The sequence below is a fragment of the Octopus bimaculoides genome, chromosome 14 (genome assembly GCF_046866305.1).
Source record: "Octopus bimaculoides isolate indiv1 chromosome 14, ASM4686630v1, whole genome shotgun sequence".
In the NCBI taxonomy this organism is placed as follows: Eukaryota; Metazoa; Mollusca; class Cephalopoda; order Octopoda; family Octopodidae; genus Octopus; species Octopus bimaculoides.
In genome coordinates, this window is record NC_142941.1 from 38,958,096 (window position 1) to 38,970,595 (window position 12,500).

At 33.5% G+C, this 12,500-nt stretch overlaps 1 protein-coding gene across 1 annotated transcript in view; it reads right to left on the reverse strand.

Moving 5' to 3' along the window:
* Positions 1-8,694: 8,694 nt before the first annotated feature.
* Positions 8,695-12,500, reverse strand: part of LOC128249439 (uncharacterized) — a 65,477-nt gene continuing 61,671 nt past the window's right edge. Inside the window, exon 3 of the mRNA XM_089363282.1 lies at positions 8,695-9,621. Coding sequence (XP_089219408.1) covers positions 8,986-9,483 — 498 coding nt within the window. The 5' untranslated portion in view covers positions 9,484-9,621 and the 3' untranslated portion in view covers positions 8,695-8,985. The remainder of the gene's footprint in view (positions 9,622-12,500) is intronic.

The following is a 12,500-nucleotide window of genomic DNA, read 5'->3' on the forward strand; positions in this document are numbered from 1 at the left end:
TATGCTTGAGTAAGCATGCTTGTATGTGTGTGTACGTATATATATGTGTGTGTGCATGTGTGTGTACGTATACGTGTGTGTGTGCTTGTGTGTGTACGTATATGTGTGTGTGTGTGCATGTTTGTGTTTTTGTCTACCTTTGCCTTGACATCACATGATGGTTGTAAACATTTATCAGCATCATACAAGAGAGGTTGTTTTTTTCTGCTTTTCTAGTCTTCTGTGCAAAACGTGTCTAACCATGGGAAAATGTTACCTTACTTGGGTAAAAGTGGGGTTGATAAGAGAAAGGGCATTCAGCAGCAGAAAATCTACTTCAGTAAATTCTGATATGAAAAAGTGGATGTTAAAAGAGGAGGATGAGGAGGAATAGGGACAATCCTGATGATGATGATGATGAATGATGATGAGGAATAATGATGAAGGTGGTGCTGGTGGTGTTGGTGACAATGGTGGCTGCAGCAGAGATGATGATGAAAAAGAACAACAGCATAGATACCATCACTATCAACAAATTTTGATGTTAAATCCAAAACCTCATTATTAGACATTTAAAACTGTCCAGAGACCTAATTACACAAATAAAAAGTAATACACAAACAACAAATCAGCAAAAAGATAAACACACACATAAACACATGGGATTTTCATGTTATAGTTTAGTTACTAAAGGGATAAAAAATATCAACAACAACAATGGTAGTAGCCTATACTGAGGGATAAATGATTCTCAACCACAAATTTGGAAAATATTCACATTTTAGCAGATTCAGTTTATAAATATTACGTCAAATACTTTTTTTATTGTTGATCGATGATTAAGATTTTGAAGTTTAAAACAAAATTCAAATAACTTACACAACAGCAATGTTATAAACAGCAACCAGGCAAACAAAGGCAAAGCAATGCTTGCATCTGCTTATATTTTATTGTAGTTCTTTTTCTCTCTCTCACAGCTAATTCTGAATCTGTAAAAACAATTGTTATTAGAAAAACTGATCCCTGCTCAAATATCTTTAAGAGGCTAGTATTCTTATTGTGAACATAAGCCTTGCAATAATCAAACAAAAAAAAGCATCTGAATACATAGCAGAAGATAAAATATCTTAGAGCCTGTGAACAAAGCTATTTTGGATGCAGGCATGGTTGTGTAATTAAGAAGTTCACTTTACAACTATATGATTTCATGTTCAATACCATGCATGGTACTCTGGATAAAAGAATTCTACTATAGCCTCTAGTTAGTCAATATTTTGAAGGTGTAATTTGTTCGATGGAAACACACACACACACACACACACACACACATATTAAAATCAATAATAATAAAGTGTATGGGGATTTGTACATCCACAAAATTTATCTTATAGTTATATACAGTATATCATAATGACCTACACGTGTTTCTACTGCATGTGTAGGTTGTTATAATATGCTGTATATAACTATAAGATACGTTTTGTGGATGTACAAGTCTCTATGTTCTTTATTCATCATCATCATTGTTTAACGTCTGCTTTCCATGCTAGCATGAGTTGGCTGATTTGAGTGAGGACTGGCAAACCAGATGTCTGCACCCAGCTCCAATCTGATCTGGCAGAGTTTCTACAGCTGGATGCCCTTCTTAACGCCAACCACTCCAAGAGTGTAGTGGGTGCTTTTACGTGCCACCGGCAGAAGGGCCAGTCAGGCGGTACTGGCAACGGCCACATTCAAAATGGTGTTTTTTAAGTGCCACCTGCACAGGAGCCAGTCCAGTGGCACTGGCAACGACCTCGCTCAAATGCATTTTCACGTGCCACCGGCATTATTATTAATATTAATATACACTCCAGATAACTTTTACTGTCCAGCAAAGGGAACACGGAATTATCCATCGGAAAAATTCATGGAGTGACTAACAATTAAATGTATTCACAGATGTTATATACTAATCGTTATGGTTAGCCATTAACTGAAGCTTAACTGAGAGCTAATATGATAACAGCCCAGATAATATATCCTTTCAAACTCACTTTTACACAGACAGACAGACACACACACACACATATATATATGTATGTAAAATATATAAGTTTGTATGTATGTATGTATGTACGTATGTATGTATATACATAGTGATAGAGTGGCGGGATTCAAAAAGAGATTGGTACAAAAAGTTAGTAAATATCAAGCTTGTATAAATGACAAAAGGCAGATTATACACAATCAACAAAGTTTATTAACCATCAGTAAGATGACCGCTACTATACAACTTAGGGTTTTGCAGAAAAAATGTGCTAATTATATGAATATAGAGCAAAGAGTGTAAGGATTACATATGTTATTGAGCTAAACTCAATACATTTTACATATGTAACATAAAAATAATGTTTAGCTTCTCCTCAGGTGTAATTACTAGTGATGCTTACACACACACATACATATATATATAATATCCTCATCATCTTCATTTAGCATCTGCTTTCCCATGCTGGCATGGGTTAGATGGTTTGACTAAAACTGGTGAGCTGGAGAGCTGCACCAAGTTCCAGTCTGATTTGGCATGGTTTCTACAGGAGCAGAATTGGAGCTGGTGATGATGATGATGACGAGGATGATGATGACGATGATAGGGGTGTCAGTGGGAATGATGGCAATGATCATGATGATGGGGCTGATGATGATGGTGGCGATGGTGATGATAGTTTTGGTGATGATGATGATGATGATGATGATGACAATGATGTATAGGGTCTGTTAACATACTGTTAAAACAACTTTTCTATACTAAACCTATTCGTTCACAGTAGCACATGGCTTTTAAATATATTTTCTGCTGAAATAAATGAAAAATATTATGAAAATAGTTGACAGTTAAGTTTTTTTTTTTTTTTTAATATTTTATAAAGCTGCTTTCCATAATCCCCCAGTCAACTACAATCATTCACCTATCCATTAAATTAAGACACACTTACTTAGACAAAAGCAGTGATACAAATAGTAAGAAGACAAAACAATGATGACACAATGTTTGTGCTCGTAGAAAAAACAACTTGTTCTTAAGTATCAGTATAATTACAGCAGTTTTAAACCACTTTAACTAAGAACTATAAAGAGAGAACAACTTTTCTTCACATATTTTTTTTTTAATGCAAACACATCTAAAGTTACATTTATATGGGTTTTTTTTTTATCGTTTTATTTAAGCTGAAAATGTTTCAGTATATTCTAAATATTCATACAAATTGTTTTGTTCTGTTGTTACGAAGTTAATGTTTCTATTTCTCGTCTGTGGAATCAGGATGCCTAGCTATGGAAATATTGGTTGTGGTGTATGAATGCTGTGAGCTGATTGGCTTTTAAATGCTGTTTGATGATTGGCAGAAAGGGTCTACGAATATTTGTCCTTTAATGTCAGATGGCCTACATTTATAAATAACTTAAGACTATGTGGCCTTGATATTTTTCAAATATGATATTGGTGGAGATCATAAGGTTTATGTATAAAATCATAGTGCATTTTGTATTTTTCATATAAGGAATTAGAAGGAGATTGTCACTCACTCTCTCTCCCTCACTTCTTCTCTCTTTCACACTCTCATTCTACACACCCCCACACATATATATGTACGTCTGTGTGTGTGTGTGTGTGTATTTATATCCTGTAACTCTGGAGAGTGTGATTGATCATGCATTGCCAAAGTTAGTAATCCTTGTGGCTGCTTTTGACAAAAGCACATTCAAAGAAATAGTATCCTTATATAACATATACACACACAGGAAGGGAGAAGAGAAGAGGGGTTATTGTAACAGTTTACATACAGGGGTGTTGAGATAGAAAGTATATATATATATATATATATATATATATATATAGGGAGAATTCACAAAAAAAAAAAAAAACAAAAGACAAAGACAGGTGGTGTAGACAACAAACAGATCTATTAGTATAATGCTCGGGAAGTGAAAAAGTCTGAACATTTCGAACCTACAGAAAGGAACACAGAAAGAAACAAGGAGAAAAAAAAAAGAATGTGTAGTGGCTAACGATCTATCATATATATATATTTGGTAATTCAGCCATTCATCAACACCTGCATGCCATCAGGAAAGCTAGAAAATTGGATTAATGGGTTCCTCACAAACTTTCCAAGTCTAATTGTGCACAGAGAATAATAACTGGTGATGAGAAATGGTTTCTCTATAAAAATGTCAAGCACTGAAGACAGTGGGAAAGGAGAAACGCCAGCACTCCAGGCTAAAGGTCTTTACACTTGTAAGGAGTTGTTATCTGTTTGGTGTGATATGAAAGGTTTAGACCACTTTAAACTTTTAAACCCAAACCAAACAATAAGAAAGGAGATCTATTGTGAGCAGCTTGAGCAGCTTAAGTCAGCGCTAGAAGTAAAATGTTCATCTTTGGTTTCAAGACGAAAGGTGTTCTTCCATCAGGATAATGCTTGGCCACATACAGCAAAGATGACATTCCAAAGACTGGAGCAGTTTGAATAGGAAACGATGCCTCACCCATCAGATTCACCAGACATTGCACCCATCTGATTATCATTTATTCTGCAGTCTTCAAAATCATTTGGACGAAAATATATGAATTTTGTAGACAAGATCAGAACAGTACTGGAGGAGTATTTTTTGTCATGGACAAGTGAATTTTGAAAGAGGGGCCTTGCAAGTTTACCAGATAGATGGAAGTGCATTATAGAAAATAAAGGAGAGTATATTTTAGATTAAAAAAGAACTTTGTCTTAATTTTGAAAAATAAAATAAGTGGCACGTAAAAAGCAGCATTCAAGCGTGACCATTGCCAGTGTCACCTTACTGGCATTTGTGCTGGTGGCACATGAAAAACAACATTCGAGTGAGTGGATTTGGTGAACAGAAACTAGAAGAAGCCTGTCATATATGTATATATTTATGTATGTATTTGTGTGCATATGCATATAACTAGGTGTGTATTCCCCTGTTTTGACATGTGCATGTTAAGTGTAAACAAAATTCATCATTGAAATATATAGCATTTCCTGTTTGCATTCTTCTATGAAAGCTAGTCTGGACTGCATATTGTTCTATTGACTGGAGGAATTATTAACTTACTTGGAAACATGTGAAAGTTGGTAACAGGAAGGGCATCTAGCTATAGAAAGTTCTACCACAATGAAATCTTGCTTGACTTTTGCAGGTAGATGAACACTCATACAAATATATATATATATATATATATATATATATATATATATATATACAATTGCTGATTATTCTAAAAAGAATCAATGCTCTGAATCAATAATTCCATATATGAAGTGACTTTGACTGAAGCAACACAACTAACTTATGTCAGCTTAGAAAATGATATAAAATGATGGAGATAAAATGCACATATTTATATGCAACACACACACATTTAGCACACCACAATGTGCATGCACATGTGTACACATACATACACACACACACACACAAACACACACACTCTCTCTCTCTCTCTCTCTCTCTCTCTCTCTCTCTCTCTCTCACACACACACACTCACACATACATATGCATACATAACCCAGAAAGGTTAAAAGAGATACTGACATATGTGTGCGCATCTATGTGCATTGATATATACATAAATGCTTACACATACATGCATACACACACAGACACAAACATGCATATATTTATATATTTGTTTATTTATAGATGAGAGAGAGAGTGAGAGAAAGAGGGGGAGAAAGAAGGTGAAAGACAATTTCTATGGTGCCTTTAAAATTTATTAAATATTGTTAAGCTCTGAGTCATCACACACAGAGTCTACCAGTCTTGCATTTTTATACTTTAAAAACCAATTTCTTGTGCCGTTACAATGTAAAAATTATAAATATTAATGAAAACTTTTCATAAACTTCATTGATTTAAACATCTTGGCATAATAATTTGAATTTAATATTTTTCTGTTTAATGAACTGGCCTAAAGCTACATCTTTACATTGGTTTGGATCTGAAAGTAAATTGAAACAGTGATGGAGTATCTTCAGTAATATTTCTTCAGTTATTGCTTTAACTAATAAAAGAAATGAAAAAAATCCTATGAACTATGTTGAAAATATATGATAGTTTCCTTATTAACTTTGAATAATTCAGCTTTTCTCCTACTATCTGAACCTTTTTTAGAAAGGAATAATTTAAATGGTGTGATACTCTAATACATCATCTTTATGCTAACAGGAATATGTTACGTCATTATCTAGTTTTCATTAATTTCTTTACAGTTGAAACATTTTTAGCTTTAGGGTATGTTCTTTGTTGATAGTAATCCCTAGAAGTCTTTATGTTTAACTTCTAAAAGATGTGGAATATGGTTTTATTTCTTTTTTTGTTTAGTATAATTTTTTTCTATTTTCATGTACACATTAAATATTGTATTTAATTTCTTTATGTTTCAATATGACGCTTCTGAATTTGAAAATTTTCAGCTATTATTATTTTTATTTTCATTCTGTATTTTACATGGGTGTTCATCTCACATATATTCTGTCAAATATTTTGATTGATTATACATTAATATTCACATCTTTGCAATATTTTGTCAAATATTATTTTTTTTATTCGTCACTCATGGAAAAAGACAGAAAAAGTTGTTTCTGCTTCTATAATGAAATACATTGACAATTTGATTAATTCTTCAGTCAAAAGTATCCAGATATAAAATATTTCTATTTTGCCAAACCAAATTCTTCACAGATCATTAGCGATTTTACTCTAAAGTCATCCTTATCTAGTAAATTGTACAATGACATTTTAGTACTCTCAACAGGATGCCACCATTGTTAATTGATAAAATTCTGTATTCTCTTATAGATATTGTAAATATTTTTTGGTTCTGTTTAATAGATTTTACCTACGTCAGAGACAGAAACTTGTGGCAGACTAGAGTTGTTTAAACTGACTGAACTTTTCCCTTCCAACAAGTAGACAAACATAATTAAATGAAAGGGTAAGTCAAAATCAGTAAATAGCTCGAGAATATTATGTAAAAAATGCAATCTATTTGAATTTCTCTTTTTAAAAAATGTAATATAATTTAGCAAATTACATGCAACCTAAACAAAATTCTGCCAAATAAATGGAAATGAATTTATACAGAAGTTTATATTCAGAAAATAATACACAACCTCTACATAATTTCTATGTATTTGACATTGTTCTCTTCTTGTGCTTAGTTGCTATTTACAAGAAACAGTATGAATAAGGCTCTTGCAGTTCTATGATATAAAAGGTTTCACCATATGTAACACAATGCTAAAGAATATCAACTATACAGCTAGTTACATAACATTTAGAAAGTTATAGAAAAGAAAAAAATGGCATCCAGAAAGAAAGAAAGCTAAACAACAGATTTACCTGGTTAGGAGAAGAGAGAGAGAAGGAGATTTGCACTGAGTTGATTAAAGTATAAAGTATTTTTAAATAGTGAGAAATTGTATAGTGTAAATTTTATTTTTAATGTGTTGCATAGCAACACAATTATTAGCTTTAAAAATAAATGAAATTAAGTACAGAAATTAAAATAGGATGGTTTTAAGTTACTCTTATGAAAATGGTAGAACAAATCTTTTACCTGTCATCTTTTATCTTTTACTTGTTCCAGTCTTTGAACTGTGGCCATGCTGGAGCACTGCCTTAAAGGATTTACTTGAACAAATTAACTCCAGTATTTGTTTTATAAGCCTGTTACTTATTCTATCAGTCTTTGTTGAGTATATATATATATATATATATCAACCTTGATTTGGCAAATCTATAGTCAAAAGGATTCCATTCATAATCTTCTTGTCTATTTTATGGGTCTAGAACTACATATTTCTGGAGAAACAACAGTAAGATAAGTTTTTAGCCAATTATCTTTTAATTACCTCAAATGTCTTATAAGCACCTTCCACGCTGCAATTGTTTTCATTCCAGCACACGATCTCAGATCAGGTCTCTTGCTATGCAAGTACATCTCCATAATACCTTTTAATTGTTTCAGGCATTAAACTGCAGCCATGCTGAGGTACTGTCTAGAAGAGTTTTTCATTGAATGAATTGACCCTGGCACATTTTTTCAAGCCTGGTACTTATTCTGTCTGTCAGTCTGTTTCACCAAACTGCTAAGTTAAGGGGTCATAAAGACACCAATGATGAGTGTTAAGTGGTGGGTGGGAGACAAACACAGACACAAAGACACACACGTACATCTACACACACACATACATAAAGATATATATATATATATATGGCAAAATTCTTAATTATTAATTTTATTACTAATTGACGATTCCCTGCCCTGTATATCTATCTATATATATATATATATATATATATATATATAAAATGGAACAAAAACATTCAGACAGATAGACAATACAAAGGCAGACAGGAAAAAACAACAATTAGAAGGACAGGTAAAAAAAAGACAGGTCATTCTTGGCTTCTTTCCTCAGACAAGTATACCAGAAGTCCTTACTGTTTCGGGCAGTTACACTTGAGACAGTTCGATCTGGTTGCCCCCATATATATATATGTATATATATTTATATCTATATCTATATATATATACATATATATGTATATATATGTATATCTATCTATATATATATAAGGTGCATAAGATATATAGTTTATGTTTATAAAATAACAGATATATAATAACAGATAATAACTTTATTTATCAAAAAATGCTATGAGGATAAAAATAAACCTTCTTTTCTATCATCTTATTCAATAAAGCCACTTTCAGCTTCAACAACTGCTTCTATATGAGATCTAAATCATCTACATGCTTGAATCGAGTGGTCCTGGTTCATTTTGGACATTATTCTGACTATGGCAGCTTTCAAAGAATCTTTGGTGTTATGGGCATGTTCATTGACCTCTCTCTCTCGACAACAATTGTCCATACACTGTCTATCCAGGGCTTAACAATTATTTCCAGAACCTGAATGTAGGCCACAGAGTTAACTCTAAGGCCTTGTGGAAAGAAGTAAGGAGGCATCACATCCTTCATTGCTGACAACTCCTGAAACCATGACAGTTGCAGGAAATTTTGTATGCACAACACTTGGAACTTCAGAAGGGTCTGCACATAACCATCTGTCATTTCTTGTTACCTCTTTGATCTTGGTCGAAGTTTTTCTGTTTGAGAAAAACCAAATCAGATCTTTTGCTGAATTTTTCAGTTTGTTTAAGAGCATTTTTTTTTTTTTGCTTTTTCTTACAAATTGACCTTTCCTTATCATATAAGACTTATATCTGATGTCTTCGTGGCCAACATTTTTGACTGTTCCTTCTGACACATGGAAATCTTTTGAAATTGACCTCATAGACTTTCTGGGATTGTAATCAATGGTCTGTTGAACTTGCTGAATAAATTCAGGTGTTGTGATGATTTTAGAGTGTTTAGAATCCTTTTTATGCTTTAATACTGGTAATATGTCTCCATCTTGAGTCTCTAACTCCATATAAACTTTGTAGATGAAAGATTTGGCAACTTTTAAATATCAAGATATTTCTAAATTGCTATTCTCAGCTTTTATAAACACAAAAACAGCATGCCTCTTCATTTCTTGAGTAAGCTGAGGGTCTGCCATTATAATTTTCTGAAACAAAGATTACAGAGAGTTAGCAAAAAGTGCAGGAATGACTGAAAAAAGGTATGTCCTCTAATACCTTATGCACAATCTGTTAACAAAATTTTAAATGGGTAAGAGTGGATTAAAATCAAATGCATTAAAATAAATTTGCCAAAGAATATAGCCCTAGTTCATAACAAAAAGTTAACAGCCCTGGAAAATGGTTTTATTCAATACTCACAGAAGTTAATACTCAGTACAAATACATAAATAGTATAATGGGATATTTAGCCAGCAGCTAACCAGAACATAATATGCCTGATGCTCTGGTTTAGCTGGAAACATGACCAGCCATAAAATATCTCATTAGAAGTAGAAGATATTGTAATAACTTAGTAATATAATCACTGGTACCTATAGAACAGTAGCTAGTGTAGAAATCAATGAAATTTCTTATTTTTGTTGTTGTCACCATTGATCATATCGCCCAAGGCCACCTCTGATCATATAGACCTATGAGCAAATATATTTTAATCATGAAACCCTTCTCTTTTTGTAAATCAAGTACTACACTGTCCAATGGCTCCTTCCTTGTTTATGATGCAACTTCTATTCTAGTGAATAACCATGAAAAAACTTCCTCATTAGCTCAGGATGGGAACTATATCTAAGTATTTATGCACATGCAATAGTTGGCAACAATAATCAGAAGGGGTATTATGAGGGGTCACTCGACCGGTTAATATCAGACTTTTAACAACTCTCCTTAGTGGGTGAGATTTATGTGGACGATGCTCAGCTTCAACATCTACAGATCAATATCTGTAGGAAGGGAACCAGAGGTCTGATCTGAATGCTAAATTTACTAAACAATACAGAAGTCCCAGACCTCTGTTTGTCTTGTGAGAGCATGAGTTTGCAACTGGAAAGATCCTCTCTAAGGTATAATAAACTTGGGCAAAATTTTTATGGAAGATCAGCAGCTTCCCATACTTGCAAGTATTACTTCTTTCCACCATGGAAGCTGTCCAGGAAAATGACAATGACTAATAGAGCTTAGCACCAGTGTTGCTGCCAAAATACTACAAGGCATCTCATCCAGAAATCTAATAGTTCCAAAAATTCACTCTGAACTACTATCTTATTTATAAACTCAAAAGGATTAAAGGCAAATTTGGCTTCTACTGGGTTTGAACTAAGAACACTCTATTAGAACAAGTACTACAAGACATTCTATCCAACACTCCAATGATTCTGCTAATTCACAGTCTAAATTAAAAAATGGTACTTATTTTAGCAATGTTAGAGGCATGAAAGTCTTTCTAGAATTATTATATAATTAATAGAAAATAGTGTTTATTTTTAATTTCTTTAAAAAACAAAATGTCATTTTACAAATTTTATAGAAAGTTTCATAATGATTTATGCTGAATTATTTCAATACTTTGAGGTTCATGTCTGAATGATCATTTTCTTTTAAACAGTATTTCAGATCTAATTATTTTAAAAATTAAATGTCAATGATGAGTTATTGTTCATAGCATAATAATTTTGCAGACTATTAACTTCAGCTTTAGTGGCTAGAACTGCCTCAGTATTTACATCTATCCATGTTTCAGTTGATTCTATCTCTAGTAGTCATCAGGGTCTTATTTTTGGATGTGTACATAGTACCAGAATGGATTTGCAACAGGAATCTCTATTTCTAAGTGGTTTAGGTCACTGACACATGTATACTAGCCGTTAAAAATGTTACTACTCTTTTTTCTTTTACTCATTTCAGTTGTTTATGTGTGGCCATGCTGGAGCACCACCACGAAGGCCTTTAGTTGAACACTTATTTCTTATTCTACTGGTCTCCTTTGTTAAACTGCTAAGTTACAGGGATGTAAACACACCAACACCAGTTGTCAAGTGTTGATGGTGAGGTGCAAACAGAAATCATACTGATGCAACGTCATTTACTGCATCACCTGCTCTTCCTGCCCTTCTCTGTACGTTGGTGAAACAGGATGCCACTTGGCTGACCAATTTGCGGAGCACCTCCAAGACATCAGACTTGGCAATGACGCTCCAGTCTCATGCCATTTCCACTCTACCGGTCATTCACTGCAACACCTGTCTGTGTTCAGATTGTCTTTGCACAGGGGCCATCTGGACTCCTGCCTTTACTGTGAACAAGAATTAATCTTCTCTCTTTGGTCCTTTGCACCACTTGAGCTCAACTCTCTTTCCTCTCCTCACTCCTACCCACCTACTCTCTTCATTGATATCCCACCTTCGCTCCACACCTTCACACCCACTCCTACATACTCCATCCCTACCCCCACCTCTCTCTCTCCCGAGAATCAAACTAATACACCTGTTGTTCATACACCTGTCTTCATTTTCTGTTTTTCTGTAAATTTCAACCATATATATATATACATATATATATATATATATATATATATATATATATAACGTGCTTCTTTCAGTTTTCATCTAACAAATCCACTCACAAGGCTTTGGTCAGCTTGAGGGTATAGTAGAAGACATTTGCCTATGGTGTCACACAATGGAACTGAACTCAGAACCATGTTGTTGAGAAGCAGGCTTCTTACCACACAGCCACACTTGTGCCTTTAGTTTGAAAAACAATAATTGTTCTTAGCATAAGTGCAAGGTCTGACATTTAGAAGAGATAGTTAGTTTATTTCATTGATTCCAGTACTTGAATGATACTTTATTTCATCAGCCTAGTGGAATAAAAGACATAGTTGACTGTAGCAAGATTTGAACTCATAATGTAAAGAGATAATTCCTCAAGGCATTTTTTCCATTGCTCTAACAATTCTACCAATCCATTATCCTAAGTTTAAAAATAATAATAACCTTCAGTTTGAATGCAGCCATATTATGTACAC